Source organism: Narcine bancroftii, chromosome 3, assembly GCF_036971445.1.
Source record: "Narcine bancroftii isolate sNarBan1 chromosome 3, sNarBan1.hap1, whole genome shotgun sequence".
Classification (NCBI taxonomy): domain Eukaryota; kingdom Metazoa; phylum Chordata; class Chondrichthyes; order Torpediniformes; family Narcinidae; genus Narcine; species Narcine bancroftii.
The window spans coordinates 349,851,145-349,869,049 of record NC_091471.1 but is presented as its reverse complement, the minus strand read 5'-3'; the positions used below and the strand labels follow the sequence as shown (position 1 = coordinate 349,869,049).

The window sequence follows — 17,905 nt, the reverse complement described above, 5'->3', positions numbered from 1 at the left end:
CTAAATGCTTGTTTTATTAATTTTATCTCCATTGTTTATTGGTTAGATGCTACAGTTGGGCAGAAAGCCTACGTTTCCTAATTAGGCAGTGGAATTTTGAGATTGAAAGTTGGGAAGTCACGCTCCAACTGTATAAAACTCTAGAGCAAAATGCAATCTGCTGGAGGAACTCAGCAGCATCAGGGTGGGGGGGGGGGGTGCAGGGGGGCATGAGGTGGAATTATTGTTGACACTTTTCAGGTTGGAAACTTTTGATTAAGACTGATGGTGGAGATGGAAGATGGGTGGCATAAGAAGGGGACGGTGGGTGGGTGAGACGTGGGGGGGGGTGGTTGGGCTGTGATGCGGCCTGATGAACCAGCAAAGGGTGGAAGATGACAGACAGATGGAGGGTGATGGTTGGAGTTGGGAGACAGAGGCAGGAGATTGATAGGTTCCAGATGGAGAACGGGTAGATGGAGCAAGATGGGCCGGGGAGGGTGAAGGTAAATAAACAAGAGCAAAGACCACTCGTGCTGGAATTGATCACATAAAGTTTTGGTTTGGACACACTTGGAGTATTGTGTGTAGTTCTGGTCACCACAGCACAGGGTGAATGTGTCCACCCACTCTTCCTGTGACAGCCTATATTGACTCATTTTCCAGGGCTCCTTCCTTGTGCAACATTTCCACTTCCTGGGAATTTCATACAAGGACATTTTCTTAAAGATGTTTGTGGTATCAGTTTCACTAATCCACAGGACTATAAGAGCAGCAGAGAGAATCACTAGAGATTCCCTTCCCCATCGACGTGATCTACCGCCTGAGATTGTTGTCTGAAGAGAGTGAATAAAATGATTGAGGACCCCTACCACCCTGCACACAGCATCCTTCAGCTGCTTCCATTGGGAAAGAGATACAGGAGTATCAGAGCCAGGACCACCAGGCTGAGGAACAGCTTCTTCTCATGGGCAGTGAGAATGCTGAACGACCAAAGGAACTGCTCACACTGACCACTCAAGACTCTCATATTCATAAACAATATTTATTTATTTGTATAGATGAATTATTGTCCCACATATGTATTGTGAGTCTGTATATATGTTATGCCTGGTTATATGTCTGTATGTTTTACCACTGAGGACTGGAGAACACTGTTTTGTTAAGTTATACTTTACAATCAGATGACAATAAACTTGATTTAATCTGAATTCATTTCATGATGTGAATGCCTTGGCTCCAGATACCATGAAGGCTGATTTCATTACTTTTTATATCTTTGTTAGATTCTCCTTCTTTGAAATGAAGACCATTTATTATCTTGCATCAAGATAAATTGATAGATGCATTCTGAATTCAACACATTGTCAGGCAGCAAGTAGAACAGAGCACCTCCCTGTGGGCCGGCAGTCTGCCCTTACTCCAGCCTTCACCTCAGGAGACCCTGCATTAATGATAAGTTTATTGTCACATACATTGAACAAAGCACATATGCACAGAAATTCTACTTGCTGCCAAACATGTATTTAATTTAAAAACAAGTACAATAGTATGTATTAGATTAAATTGAAAATATTTAATAAATACAAAAGATCTGGTCTCAATGCCACCATTCTCATCTCAGATTCCAAGCAAAAACACAGTGCTGGAGAAACTCAGCAGGTCAAACAATGTCCTTTATGTAGCAAAGCTTGAGCCTTTCATCAAGGTGTGAGCAAAATGTCGACAAGAAGGGTGGGATTGGGGGGGTGCGTGGGGTAGGAATACATTCCCAAAAGCAGGATGGAGAAGGAAGGGAGGGCACAGCAGCAAGCAAGGAGGGGGATGGCTCTGTGAATGGAGAGTAAAGGGGTAGAGAGCTGGAGGAAAGAAGAGAAAAGAGGGAGAATGGAGAGTGGGCTAGCAGAAACTGGAGAATTGATGTTAATGCTATCCGGTTGGAGAGTACCCAAATGCAAAATCCAAGTGTTGTTCTTCCAATTTACGGGTTGTCTTGAAGTCCATGAGGCCATGGGAGTGGGGTGTGGAATTGAAACGGTTGGCCACTGGGATATTCCTTGACTTCCCTCTAGTTTTGCTAATGTTGAGAGTAAGGTTGTTGGTGTGACATCACTCAACAAGCTGATCTATCTCCCTCTTCGTTGCCATCTGTGATTCTGGCAACGACTGTGGTGTTATTGGCAAATTTGTAGATAGCCCTGGAATTGTCCTGATGTGTTTCACAAAGAGTGAGGGAGGCGAGAGAATGAGGGGAAGGGGTGGCATTTCAAGGGTGTCATGGAGGGAAGAGGACATGAGAAGGATTCCAGAGCTTGGGGGGCTGAAGACTCAGACACCACTAGTAGGTCCATGAGTAGTGAGGGTGGAGTCCAGCCAGGAGGGACACGAGATGTGGAGCAGCAGGATGGTGTGGGCAATTCCAGCATGAGAAGTGGAAGTCCTAATCTGAGGCAGAGACTGTGGCAGGCGGAGTTGCATGGTTTGTGTGGGGACCACTCCCCAGCTCAGTGGGGTAAAGGAATAAAGTCACATCAATATCCCAGAGTGCTTTGCTGTAGAATACAGGGTGGGAGGGGTGAGGCAGAGGATCCACATGGGTTTGGCCAACCAGGTAAATTTGAAGCATGATGGACAGTGGTACAGTTCGACGGCACAGAAACAGGCCCTTTGGCCCAACTTGCCCATGCCATCCTAACTAGTCCTATGTTTAGCCCATATCCCTCTGAATCTTTCTTAACCATGAACATGCCTAAATGATTTTTAAACTGTACAATCATCCCACTTCTACCACTTCCTCTGGTCTCTCATTCCACAGGCCCACCACCCTCTGTGCAGAATAGTTGCTCTTAGATCCTTTTTAAATCTTTCCTGGCAGTCAATATACAACATCCTACATTTTGGTCATACAAGACTGTCCAATATAGGTCTCTTTGGAATCTAAAACCTGTCACAAATTTTTTTCTTATTTCCCTTCTCGGATCCTCACTTCCTATTCTTTAAGTAAATGAACTAATAGTCCAGTGGTTAACCATACATTGAGGATCTGGATACAATTTAGAAACATTTTCTCTTTCAAGTCCTATTTTTTCTAATTTTTAAAAAAATCTTTTTTTTTTAATTTTAAAATTTTTTTCACATTATCAACCATATTGACCAAAATACACATAAACATTTCCCTCTTGAATATACACAGTGTCATTTTCTCCCCCCTCCCCTCCCTCTCTCCCTCCCACCCCCTCCCCACCCACTAAACGTTCAACATATACAATACATTCAACCCATTAAACAATGTCATCACACAACGAAAACAAATAAGAAAATTGCGTCATCTACTTTTACACACTGGGTCAGTTCATTTCGTCTTCTTCTCATTCTGTCATTTTAGGGGGTGGAGGTCCTCGGTAGGGCCTCTCTGTTGTGTTCCATGTACGGTTCCCAAATTTGTTCGAATACTGTGATGTTATGTCCTAAATTATATGTAATTTTTTCCAAAGGAATACATTTATTCATTTCTATGTACCATTGCAGTACTCTCTGGCTCTCTTCTGATTTCCAGGTTGACATTATACATTTTTTTCTACAGCTAAGGCTATCATAATAAATCTTTTTTGCACTTCATCCAGTTAGAGGCCTAATTCCTTACTTCTTATGTTACTTAGAAGAAATGTCTCTGGATTTTTTGGTATGTTATTTTTTGTGATTTTATTTAATACCTGATTTAGATCTTCTTAAAACTTTTCCACTTTCTCACATGCCCAAATTGCATGTACTGTTCCCGTTTCCTTCTTACAGTGAAAACATCTATCTGATACTGTTGGGTCCCATTTATTTAACTTTTGGGGTGTGGTGTATAGCCTGTGTAACCAATTATATTGTATCATGCGTAACCTTGTGTTAATTATATTTCTCATAGTTCAGGAGCATAGCTTTTCCCATATTTCATTCTTTATCTTTATGTTTAGATCTTGTTCCCACGTTAGTTTAGGTTTACAGCTTGTTTCCTCGTTCTCTTTTTTCTTGTAGTTTGATGTACATGTTTGTTATAAATCTTTTAATTATCATTGTGTCTGTAATCACATATTCAAAACTGCTTCCTTCTGGTAACCTCAACCTGCTTCTCAATTTGTCCTTCAAGTAGGTTTTCAGTTGGTGGTATGCAAACATTGAGTTACACCATAGTTGTACTTAATTTGTTCAAAAGATAATAATTTATTTCCTGAAAAACAATTTTCTATTCTTTTGATTCCTTTTCTCTCCCATTCTCTAAAGGAAAGGTTATCTATTGTGAAAGAGATTAGTTGATTTTGCGTCAATATTAATTTTGGTAGTTGGTCATTTGTTTTTTTCCTTTCTACGTGAATCTTCTTCCAAATGTTGAGCAGATGGTGCAGTACTGGTGAATTCCTACGTTGCACCAATTTTTCATCCCGCTTATATAGTATATGTTCAGGTACCTTCTCCCCTATTTTATCTAGCTCTAATCTGGTCCAATCTGGTTTTTCCCTTGTTTGATAAAAATCTGATAGGTATCTTAATTGTGCTGCTCTTAAAACATTCTTAAAGTTTGGTAGCTGTAAGCCCCCTTGTTTGTACCATTGTGTTAATTTATCTAGCGCTATCCTCAGTTTCCCCCTTTTCCATAAGAATTTCCTTATTATTTTCTTTAGCTCCTTGAAGAATTTCACTGTTAGGTGAATTGGTAACGATTGAAATAGGTATTGTATCCTTGGGAAGATATTCATTTTAATGCAATTTACCTTTCCTATCAGTGTTAGTGCTAAATCTTTCCAATGTTCTAAGTCATCTTGTAATTTCTTCATTAATGGCTGATAATTTAGTTTGTATAGATGGCCTAGATTATTATCTAGTTGAATACCTAGGTATTGGATTGCTTGTGTTTGCCATTTAAATGGTGATTCTTTCTTAAACTTTGTGAAATCCGCATTATTCTTTGGCATCGCTTCACTTTTATTTGCATTGATCTTGTACCCCAATACTTCTCCATATTTCTTCAATTTCTTATGTAATTCTTTTATTGATAATTCTGGTTCTGATAAGTATACAATGGTGTCATCTGCAAATAGACTTCTAGATTTTATATTCCTTCTCTTTTATTTTTATCCCTCTTATTTTATTTTCTGTTCTTATCAGTTCTACCACGGATTCTATAGCTAATGCAAACAGTGAGGGAGATAGTGGACATCCCTGCCTAGTTGACCTGCTTAATTTAAATTGGTTTGATATATATCCATTTACTGTCACCTTCGCCAATGGTCCTTTATATAATGCTTTGATCTACTATTCCCACTTCTGAAATTCTCTTAACCCCAAATGTCCCCCCCACCTCTCTGAGTTGCCCCTTGTCCCTTGCCGGGCAACCACAACTCCCCTCTCCATTTGGATTGCGAACCCTCTCGCAAGCGTCAACTGATTTCGCAGTGACTGTTAATCTTTCCCACCCAACCCCCTCCAGAAAAGACTTTTATATTCACCTATAACAAAGCTCACCCTCTTAATTCCCCCCTTACTTCCTTTCTTCCCTTTTCTTCCCCTCCTTAGTTCTTACTTATACATTATTTTTCTTCATTATATGAAGTTTGTTGTCATTCTTTGTTCTTGTTACATCTCTTCATCTCTCTTTCTGTCTTGCAGGTGTTCTGCAAATTCTCGTGCTTTCTCCGGATCCGAGAACAGTCTGCTTTGCTGCCCCAGGATAACTATTTTAAGCACCGCTGGGTATCTTAACATAAATTTATACCCTTTCTTCCATAGGATTGATTTTGCTGCATTAAACTCCTTCCTCTTCTTCAGGAGCTCAAAACTTATGTCTGGGTAGAAAAAATTTTTTTGACCTTTGTATTCGAATGGCTTTTTGTCTTCTCTCATTTTTTTCATTGCCTTCTCCAATATATCTTCTCTTGTCGTATATCTCAGGAATTTTACTAAAATGGATCTTGGTTTTTGTCGTGACTGTGGTTTTGGGGCTAATGTTCTGTGTGCCCTTTCTATTTCCATTCCTTCCTGCATTTCTGGCATTCCCAGGACCTTGGGGATCTATTCTTTTATAAATTCTTTCATATCTTTGCCTTCTTCATCTTCCTTAATTTTTTTAAATCTTGATGTAATTTTTAAAGAACGGTATAGATTAGGTATTAAATGTTTTAAAGATTTATTTGTCAAGGGGGGTCTTGCTTCTTTTGAACAACTGTCAGTTAAATACTCATTTTTTCCATTATCTACATCATATATTTTTTCTGTTCTCAATTACATACATTTCCTAAGAGGACTGATATTAATTGATTTGATGTCATTTTTAATTTACAACCTTTTATAATGGTTCAATATATAACATTTATGATATGCTGTTGGGAATAAAGGAGGCTCCCTCAGATAACATTTAATAAGCCCGTGAACAGGAACAACAGCTTTTAATTTCTGAAGAAACTTGGAAAGTAATTTTCAAATTGGTTAATACCTCTTCTTTGTGTGCCACCACTCCCTCATACATGGTTAAGTAGTCCACAGGGCTCACATGCCCAAAGTCAAATTATCTTGTTTTTATGCGAATTTATCCTCTCCTTGTGATAAATGAACAATGGGGATGCTTCATTAATTCATATGTTTTGGACATGTCAGAGTCTTGAGAAATACTGGAACAAAGTCTTTCAAACTTCCTCTATCCCTTTTAAAGTTAATTTTGAACCTAATCTCTTAACTGTCGTATTTGGTATTGTTGGAGAGAGTGATATAACTTTAATGGCATCTGATTTGCATGTATTAGCTTTTATTTCTCTTATGGTGAAGCGGGCGGTGTTGCTCAGATGGAGGGACATTGGTCCGCCTTCTCATGTTCAATGTCTACGTGATGTCATGTTTCAATTTATAGAAGATTACATGCTCTATTTCCAATTTGAATTTGAATTTTTAAACACTGTGGGGTCCCTTCTTGAATTACTTTTGTGATCAACTGATTTGATATGAAGGGAGAAGTGTTGACTAATAAGGTAATTCCTTACTCTGATAAGTGTATTTAGATCTTGGTTAATAACCACCTCACTGACAAAAGGCAAAGGAGGAAAAACCCAACACCCAACCCTAACCAACCAATTTTCCCCTGCAACTGCTGCAACCGTGTCTGCCTGTCCCGCATCGGACTTGTCAGCCACAAACGAGCCTGCAGCTGACGTGGACATTTACCCCCTCCATAAATCTTCGTCCGCGAAGCCAAGCCAAAGAAGAAGAAATAAAATATTAATACAATGTAATTTGTTTGATTGAGAATGTGGAGTACCTTGGATGAAATGATAAGTGTGATGTATCTTTTTGGAATTTCAATGTTAATAAAAATATTGAAAAAGGAAATCTTTTCCCTCTGACTCTGTCTGTGCCCTCTAGTTATTAACCCCCAACCCTGAGGGAAAAGGCTACGACTGTTTATCCTATTGATGTCCTTCATGATTTTATACACATCCATAAGGTCCCCCATCAGCTACAATAGTCTAGGGAGAAAATTCCCAGGTATCCAGCCTCTCCTTGAAATGATCTGGGGTCTCAGATCACTAATGTATGAAGTGTGTCTGTATGGCAAGCTCCCACACCCAATGTGGTGGTGGTTGAGAAAGTGAACATTTCCCTGACCCTCGAGTGAACTTCCTTGCCCACCGTTGAAATAGCGTCATGGATCAATTTTGTTTACTCTCAGAGAAGGTGGAATTTGATTTTATGCTCTTTTTGAAGGACAGTGTAGCATCCACTGCAGTCCCTGCATCTTCTCCATTCTCTTCATCCTGCATCCATTACATTCCCTGCATCCACTACATTCCCTGCATCCACTGCATTCTCTTCATCCACTGCATTCCCGACAACCACTGTCTTTCCCTGCATCTAATTCCTTCCCTGTAGCCACTGCATTCTCTGCACCATTTGCATTCCCGGCATCTTTGCTCTCACTTCATTCTCTGTATCAGCCACATTTCCTGCATCTTCTGCACATTATTCCTCCTCTGTATCTCATCCATCAACTGCATTCCCTGCATCCTGTACATTCCCACCATCTACTGCAACCCCTGCAACCTTTGCACTCCACGCATGCTCTGAATTTCTTTCCTCCTCTGCATTCCCCACATTGAACCTTTTCTGCCACTTTGTCACTAACTATATTAACCAACTTCCCTTAACCAACTCAGTCCAGTCTAAATGCTTTTCACTACTGGGTGGAACCTGGATGTGCAGTTTACTAATGCCCCGTGTGGATCCACGTTATGTGGAGTTATCATCCACTCATGGAACACTAGTGGGCTGACTGGCCACATCCTCTGGATGAGACACAGAGATATGAGGATGCCAGGTATGTATTATAATGATTCACGGTTTACAGAGCTGATCCTTTGAAGCAGAGCTTTCCATGAAGAGTGAATCTTGCAGCAGGAACCAGGACTTGTTCCACTATGAACAAAATTTCTCAATTAACCTGAAGGATAGAAACTGAATAGAGTCAATAGTCTGACTCCAACGTCAAATTTATGAGGAATGTTCCCTCTAATTTTTAGTAGTCAGTGGATGCAAATTTTTTTCCTGTGACAAAAGTAAGTGGGCACTGAATGTTTGAGCAAATGTAAACTTGAAATAGTTTCAAGATCATTTTGGTACAGTTTATCTCTCATGGCTAGTAAAACTGTATTGGCATGTTTTATTATCTGACAAAACCCAAAATTATTTTCAATAAGTATAATTATTAATTATTATATTATTTTAGGTAGCTAACCTTCTGTGCCCACATTCATTTCCTTTGTGCGCTGGTTGCAAAACGTGCGTGCACGCTCATACAGGGAACAATGCTGATGAGCATGAAAGTTATGGTAATAAACGTTGTCTAGCCAACTCAACAAATCCCCTGTGATAACTTTGCTTACTCATTGTTGGATTTGAATCCGGTGCTGTCCTCCCCAAGTCTGTGTGGTTTCCTCCAGTTCCTTCCTATCCTCTGAAAATGAACAGAGATTATGGGTGAATTGGTATATTTGGGTGGCACAGACTCATGGGCCGGAAGGACCTGTTTCCATGCAGCATTTCTAAAAAAAATCAGAACCTCAGCTTTGCAGCCAATGTTCTCTTTGGGAATAGCACCATAGTGTGGATCTCCCACAACTCCCAGTGGCCACCCATCTCATTCCCCATCCCATTCCCTTGCTGATGTCTGTCCATTGCACTGCCAGACTGAGACCACCTGTAAATCGGAGGAACAACACCTCATCTTCCGTTTGGGCATCCTCCAACTGGGTGGCATTTTCATAGATTTCTCCCGTTTCTGTTAAACATGCCCCCCTCCCCACTTCTTCCTCTTGTCTCCTTTCCCCCAGTCTGTTTCTCTGTCTTTCTGTCACTTTCTCTCTCTCTCTCTCTCTTTTTCCCCTTTTCACTCTGTCTCCTTTCACAGAGTTAAAATCAATTCTCAACTTTTCTCTTATCATCTCTAACACCTTTTGTTGGTCTGGACTCCTCCCCCAACCAGTCTTCACTTTTTATCAAATGTTTTTTGCTAACACCTTCAAGAAGGGCTCAGGCCCAAAATGTCGGTCATATATTTTTACCTCCTGTGGATGCTAAAAGACCGACTGAGTTCCTCCAGCATTTTCTGTGTATTTTTATCATCACAGCTCTGCAGACTTCAGTGTTTCACTGTCTTTTAGTTATAGGTTACAGTTCACTTCCATCTGCTTGGTTTTACAGTTTACTTTTACCTTCCCTGGTCTGGCAATGATATCAAAATCCGACAGCTGTGCTGAGATCTGGCTGGACAAACATTGAAAGTGAGTGAAGTGTGTTCATGCCAGGAAGGTAACCTCTCGAGGGCAGTCAGGATGAGCATCAAATGTTTACAATTTAAATTTATTTACAACATGGTAGAAGCCAATTCTAACCATTGAAACCCATGCCATCCAATTGCACCCAATTAACCTACAATCCCTGTATATTTTGAAGGGTGGGAGAAAACCAGAGCCCCCCCTGGGGAAAACCCACGCTGAGATGGGGAGAACGTACAAACTCCTTCCAGACAGCACTGAATTCTAACCCCGGTTGCTGACGCTGTGATAGAATGTTGGCCTTGCCTGTGACATCTCGGATTTTAAGATTTAATATTAATAAAATACGAACAAAAAAATTCCCAGAAAATCTTTAAACTCTCAGCAGGCCAAGCAACATCTGTGGAGAGAGAATCGGAGTTAATGTTTCTGATTAAAGACCTTTCATCTGCTTTTCGATTAACAAAATGTTGATGCAATCATGAAGAAAGCTCACCAGCGGCAAGATTTCATTAGGAGTTGGAGGGGATTTGGTTATGTCCCAAAGACGCAAATTTCTAATGGTGTACCATGGAGAGGATTCTGACTGGTTGCATCAGTGTCTGGTATGGAGGTGCCAATGCACAAAACAGGAAAAGGCTACAGAGGGTTATAAACTCGGCCAGCACCATCATGGGTATCAGTCTTCACTCTATTAAGGACATCTTTAAGAGACGGGGTCTCAAGAAATCAGTCTCTATCATCAAGGACCCTCACCACCCAGGCTATGCCCTCTTCACTCTGCTAAATGTTGTATTTACAGAACCGTAATAATTTATTGAAGTTTTTGCACCTAAAATGTACAATACTGCTGCCACAAAACAACACATTTTGTGATACATGTTCATGACAATGAACCTAATTCTGATTCTGAAAATATGGCTCTTATAGGTACGAGAGTTTTATGTGTGTGTTGTTTATATGGATTTACCGATGACCATGCATACATACATTTGAAGGTGTGTGGACAGGCGTGGAGGTTTGTGCGCATGTGTGTCTACATCTGGTTCAGCAGTTATGCAACCAGAGTCAAAGGAAGTGGTCAGACGGAGCAAAACTGGGTTGTTTTCTCTGGAGCATCTGAAGCTGAGTGGAGACCTGATGGAAGTTTATAAAATTCGGAGAGGCATCGTGAGGATAGATGGTCAGAATTTCTTGCCCAGGGTAAAAATATCAAATATGAGAGAAGGTGTTGTAGAGCACGTCGAAAGAACCAAAGACTTGTTGATCCAAACCAAGGCTTTTATTAACTAAAAGACTGGAACTTATCACATGTAGGTAGACCAGTCCAGAATTACCTGGTCTGGCTAGGAACAATTCTTTAAGACCTGCCAGTAGGTGTGGCTACGCTCTCAGCCAATCACAGTCATCCTACGCTACCATCTGTACATATACACATTGGTAACAGAATCTGTACTATCACAAATGTGTATATGAACTCGTGGATTGGAGCTTGGTCTCTGGTCACCCTGACACAGCTAACCACTCAAATGAGACCTTGCTGGTGAGCATTGACCAATCCCTGTTAAAAGAGCAGACATACAGGTATCCTCAGCTCCTCGGAACCAGAATGACAGCAACTGCCCACGACAACTCAGGAGCTAAAGTGAAAAGTAGAATCACAGTGGTGGAGAAGCTCAGCAGATCAAACAGTGATGAACGGCTCAAGCCCGAAACGTCGGTGATGTATCTTTATCCACGCTATATAAAGGACACTGCTTGACCTGCTGAGTTTCTCCAGCATTGTGTTTTTACTTCAATCACGCTATCTGCAGACTTTCGTGTTTTACTTACAACTCGGGAGGCATTCTCTGATGGTGGAAATGATCTAGGGCATCTTGAAAGGCAGTGTGTGAAAAGAATCTTCCTTGTTCTCCTGTCTTGAGTCATGTGAGGCAGCTTTGGCTGACAGTAAGAAATGCATCAGGGCTGAACACATCAGTGTCTATGCTCGAGCTCAGAGCATAAACCTGGCCCAAGAGCTCAGTGGGAGACAGTCAGTCCAGACCATCTTCCTCTTACAAAAGAAGGAAATGGCTGGGAGGTCCCGTGCATGCTATGAGTAGTAATTGATTTGCCTCTTTGCCTATCTCACTGCTGGAGGCCATTGAGGGTGCTCAGGCATGCTGGCTATGTCTGTGATATGAGGCAGCTTTTAATGAGCTAAAAGATTTTCTCAATTTCCCTTTACCTCAGGCCCTGTACAATCACGATGCCAATACAGCTTCACGAGCCCTCATCTGGGTATAAACCTCTCAAAACTTTGAACTTGGCCCCAGGTGCGAGAGTGGAGATGCAGTGTAACATCAGCCAACATCTTACATCAGGGAGAAACAGGCTTGAGGGCTGGGATTTTTTTGTCCTTTTAAAGCTAATAAAAACACTCAATGAATTGCTGCAATTCACGGCCTACAGAGTCCATACTGGCTTAAAGTGGACCAATTTTAGGTTGGCTGCCCTGGCTTTGAGCTCTCTAGTTGAGGCTGTTTAAGGTTTCCATCTCCACACTGCCTGAGCCCAGACACGCATCCTTATTTGAGTTGCAAAATAAAATGTCACCTGCCCACTGATCCTCCCAATAATTGAAGTATTTAAATAAGTGTGGCCAGACATAATTTAAATCATAAACGGCAATGAGGAAGGGTACAGGAGGGAGATAGACCAGCTCATTGTGATGTCACAGTGACATCAACAATGCAATGTTATGGGCCCAGAGGACCCCAAAACCCAGCAGCAATAGAAATTCTTCAAGGCAAATGGTTACTTAAACTAAAGTTGCTTTTAATTACCTTTAAACATAAAAACAGGATCAAACTTTAACTTATTATTATTAACCTAACTTAACCCCCTCCTAATTCTAAGCGCACGTGTATGTAATGTGAGTGTAAGTTCAGAAAAGTTCTTTGATTCACAATCCAATCTCATTTCTCACTCCTCCAAGTTTACTGGTTGCAGGCAATTCTTATACTGTGCACAGAATTTAACACTTATGAATCTTCACTAGGCTTTGGTGCTTTAAAGGTAAATGGTTACCACTCAGGAAGGTTCTTGTCAGGTTTCAGAGAGAGATTTGTTGCTTGTTGGACACCCACAACTGATTCCTTCTGATCAGCCACTTCAGTGTCTTGCCGAAGAAACATGCCCCATCAGGGTTTTCCAGATGATAACCTCTTTCTTTCAGGTCACCACAGAGTTCCTTTTCTGTTTCCCTTATTTCAAGTGAAAGATTATACAGCCAGTCATCTCCTCTTTTATGGACCGCAAGGACTTTGACCTCACAACCCATCTTCAAAATGGGTTTTTCCACAAGCTTGCCAGCTTGTCCTGTTCCAGTCCCAGCTGCTGCTGCAGAACTGTAGAACTGAACTCTCCCTCTCTCTCTCACTCAGAGAAAACCACATGATGCTCTTAGAACAGCCAACTGCACTCAGACAGACGCCGGGTCTAATCTTTGGAGTTTGTTCATCTGTTGCTTTCCAAAACAATAATCCATTACTCCACAGCATATCTAATTAATACCTACTTGTGAAGTCCTTCTTCAACGTTTTTGCAAAGGCACTCAGAGCCTGGACTGTCTGGCTTGAGCAGAGCTCTGGCATTTTAAATAAGATCTGTTTTGAAGTGCTTGTATGTGACCTACGCAAAAAAAACCTGCCACAATTTATCTCCTTTAAAACATATCTATATACAATATAAAATAATCTGTCACAGTTAGCAAAACTAGAGAGCTGATTGTGGACTTCAGAAGGGGGAAATCTGGAGAACACGAACCATTCCTCATTAAGGGGTCAGCGGTGGAGAAGGTAAAGAACTTCAAATTCCTGGATGTCAGCATCTCTGTAGATCTGTCCTGATGTAATCATGAAGAAAATTCTTCAGCGACTATACTTTGTGAAGAGTTTGAGGAGATTTGGTGTGACGCCGAAGACTCCTGCAAATTTCTACAGGTGTACCGTGGAGAGCATTCGGACGAGTTGTATCACTGTCTGGTATGGAGGTGCCAATGCACAGGAGAGGAAAATATTACAGAGAGTTGTGAACTCGCCCAATGCCATCACTTCATCGAGGACATCTACAAGAGGCAGTTTCTGAAAAAAGTAGCCTCTATCCTTAAGGACCCCCACCACCCAGGCCATGCCCTCTTCACACCGCTACCATCGGGAAGGAGGTACAGGAGCCTGAAGGTGAAGACCCAGTGGAACAAAAACATCTTCTTCTCTGCCATCAGATTTCTGAATGGACCATGACCCCACAGACACTAACTATCTCACTTTCTCTTCTTTTGTACCAATTTATTTATATATTAATTTTTAACTGTAACTTATAGCAATATTTCCACTAAGATGCTGCTGCAAAGCAATGAATTTCATGACATGTTCATGACAATAAATCCTGCTTCCGATTCTGAACCATGCACCCTTGGTTATTGATGATCACTCTGTTTCATTTTATAGGCCAGCCTAGCCAGCAGGATTTTGATTGGTTGAGCAGGTGGCCAGAGGAATGGGTGATAGAATTTGATTAGTTGGATGGAATTTAATACAGAGGAAAGAGGTGTAGCATTTTTGGAGGTCTAATGTGGGTAGGATCTACACAACAAATGATAAGGATCTGGGGAATGTTATAGAGCAGGGGACGCCCAGTGGAGAGGTATGTAGTACCTTGAAAGTGACATCACAGGTAGATGGCCAAAAAGGCTCTCAGCACTTTGACCTTCATCATTTAGATCTCTGAGTACAGATGCTGCGAGGTCATGTTGCAGTGCAACAAGATGTCGATGAGGCCACATTTGCCATATTGTGTTCAGCAGGAAGGATGTCAGGCTGGAAAGGGTGCAGATTTATGAGGATGTTGCCAGGACTCAGGCCCTGAGCTACAGAAAGAGATTGAGTAGGTGTAATGGGCTTGCATAGAGCGTAGAAAAAGACATGACTCACGGAATTGTTTTCCAGCATTTATTTGCTCTCCTCACGGTGCAAGCATCAATCTGAGGAACTGAAGGGCAGGGACTTAGGAGGTACAGAGAGGTGAGCACTACGAAAATTGTTCCCACTGGAAACATTGACCTACACCCTGGTATATTTTTGAAAGATGGGAGGAAACCAGAGCCCTTGGAGAAAACCTACGCAGACACGGAGAGTATGTACAAACTCCTTACAGACAGCACTGGATTTGTACCCCTGGTCGGATCCAATCGCTGGTGCTGTAAAGACCAGATAAAATACATAAATATAGAATTGTGAATAAAAATTATTAGAACACCAGGTTAACTCTGTTACACAGGCTGGGGTTTTACTCCTTCGAGAACAGGAGGAAGAGGAGTGATCACAGAGGTGTACAAATTCATGAGAGGAATAGATCTGGTGAAGGCCCAGAGTAGGGGAATCAGTAACCAGAGTTCATATGTTTAAGGTGAGGAGAGAGATTTAACAGGAACCTGAGGGCTTGTGGTGCGCTGTTAGACAGAATCAGACACACACAAGGTAAAGACTGAACAACAGGCTTTAATCCACAAAGACTTCCACAGTGCCAGGCTGGCTGTGGCTGCAGAAACTCTTGAGTGAGGCCTCAGGAGGCCGGCACAGGCTTATATCTCGTAGGGCGATTGACACCCGACCGGGTGGGGCTTGATCCATTCAGGCTGGCTGATTGAGAGCCAGCAAGGTGTTGTCCTGTTCCCTTACACTCCTGGAGGTACAGAGGTTGCCCTGCAGTAGGCCAGTGGTGGACCACCACAGGGGTTACATTTTTACACAGAGGGTGGTGGGTATGTGGAATGGGCTGCTGGAGGAGGTGGTTGAGGCAGGTACTAGTAAAGTGTTTAAAAACATTTTGTACTGATCCATGGATATGATGGGACAACACAGGCAGATGGGTCTAAGGTGGGTGGAACATTTAGGATTGGTGTGGACAAGTTGGACCAAATGGCCTGTTTCCACACTACATGACTCTATCAAATATTAAAATGGATGTGGAGAGAGGGCAGAAAGATTCATAAAGATGTTACCAGGACTGGAAGGCTGGAGTTATAAGGAGAGGCTGGATAGGCTGGAACTTTTCTCTGTGAAGCGTAGGAGGCTAAGAGGTTCATAAAATTGAGGGGCATCGATGAGGTGAATGTCGAAGGTAGGGGAGTCTAAAATGGTTTGTTTCATAATTCCTCCCCCCAAGGGTGTCATGGGGGTCATGTGCAAATATATCATGCAAAAGAAACCCAGCAGGTCACGCAGCAACCACAGGAAGGAAAGGGTGAGCCTGGGACCTTCATATGGGTATATGGGGTTCAAGCATGAGTTCATTCAAATGCTGTGCGACTTCTGGACATTGAGACAATCAAGGGATTGGCTCGATTTTACTCAATGGTGGTACACGATGGGAGGGCTGATTGAACTTCTCCTGCTCCAATTCCTCATGCCATTGTGTTAGCAAAGAACAAATAACAAACTCTGTACTAGCGAGAGTCCCTAGTCGCTAACCATTTCATCTACCGTCACCATTCCCACACAGACATGTCCACCTTTGGCCTCATCCATTGTCAGGGTAGAGCTAAACAGAAGCGAGAAAACAGCATATTGCATTTCTCCAGGTAGCCTAAAGCCAAGCGACATGATCATTTTAGTCCAATCGTAGGTAAATGCTGCCCCTTTAGTCCCACGGTTTCTCTCCTTTACCTGCTCCTGTTTCCACTCTTTTCTCAAATGCCCCCATCCCCAGAGTTCTCCCCTTTCTGTCTCCCCACCTCTGCCATCTTCTTTTGTCCAGTATCCTATCATCTCTCGGCTCCTCCTCATCCCTCCTCACCCACCCAGCCCCAGCTTTTGACACCTGGTCTCTCCCTTTCCCACTGTAGTCTGAATAAACGATCCCGACCCAAAGCGTTGACTGACCATCTCATTCTCTGTGGATGTGGCCTGACCCATTGACTCACTCCAGCTCCTCAGTGCTTGCTCAAAGATCACACCATTTCTGGGAGACTTAACTCAGGAAAGATTTAATGAACTGGGGCAAAATCAGTCTGCAGGAGGAACCCAGCAGATTGAGTAGCATCAATTGGAGAAAAAAACCGGTTGACATTTCTGGTTCAAACCCTTTGTCTGCATTGAGGTTGCTTCCTGAACTCATCAATTTTATAGGGTGATACACAAAAGTCTGCAGACATGGTGATTGCAGTTAAAACAGACAGAAGTGCTACCAGTTTGAATGAATGGGATTGCCTTCTGTAGAAAGATGTGGTTGAGAAACCTTTCAAATTCTGGAAGGGTGTAATAATTTGGAGGCTCTGCCACCTTCTAGCCGGGAGAGGGGAACAGCCCAGAGCCAGGAGATGTAAAGGTCACAAATTAACAGCAGGAGATTCAGGAGACATTTCACTCCAATGAATCATTTGTTTTAAAATTAGAGTTTAGGAGGAACCATGGACTGAGTAATGATAATGATAAAGACTAGATTGGAGAGAGAATGAGAGGTTGGAGATGAGATTAGAAGCCTCTCTCTCCATCAGAGATTAGAATTTAAAATTACATTTATTTACAACACGACCCATGAAACCCATGCTGTCAAATTATACTTGCTATGACCAGCGTAAAATAAGCAGCAATAGGCAATGAACCAGTGTTTAATTTTAAAACACAAATTTTATTTCTATCCTTAACACTAAATCTATCGCCATCTATGTACGCGCGCGTGCGTGTGTGTGTGTGTGTGTGTGTGTGTGTGTGTGTGTGTGTGTGTGCGTGTGTGTGCGTGTGTGTGCGTGTGTGTGCGTGTGTGTGTGTGTGTGTGTGTGTGTGTGTGTGTGAGAGAGAGAGAGAGATACCCAAATCATTATAGACCAGACCATAATCTAGAAAGTTACTTCAAAGTTCAGTCTTTCAAAATCAGGTTGAGGCCAAGCCCTCTGAAATTTGTTGCCCAGGGAAGACGGAAGTTGCAGCTGCTATAGACTCACAAACTTTTCTTGCGTTGCCTTTGAAGAAATGTCCATCCACACGAGCTGTGGTCATGACACTCCTGGTCCTTTTGCAGGCGAGACTCAACCTGGGCGGCCTTCACAAAGCTTCCAAGGCCCTGGTACCGTTCTCTCC

At 42.1% G+C, this 17,905-nt stretch overlaps 1 protein-coding gene across 1 annotated transcript in view; it reads right to left on the bottom strand.

Annotated features, from left to right (window-relative positions):
• Positions 1-1,164: 1,164 nt before the first annotated feature.
• The window catches only part of gcgra (glucagon receptor a), a 113,952-nt gene continuing 97,211 nt past the window's right edge, over positions 1,165-17,905 (bottom strand). Inside the window, exons 15-16 of the mRNA XM_069929706.1 lie at positions 8,892-8,962; positions 1,165-1,423 (exon numbers count right to left, since the gene is read on the bottom strand). Coding sequence (XP_069785807.1) covers positions 1,414-1,423; positions 8,892-8,962 — 81 coding nt within the window. The 3' untranslated portion in view covers positions 1,165-1,413. The remainder of the gene's footprint in view (positions 1,424-8,891; positions 8,963-17,905) is intronic.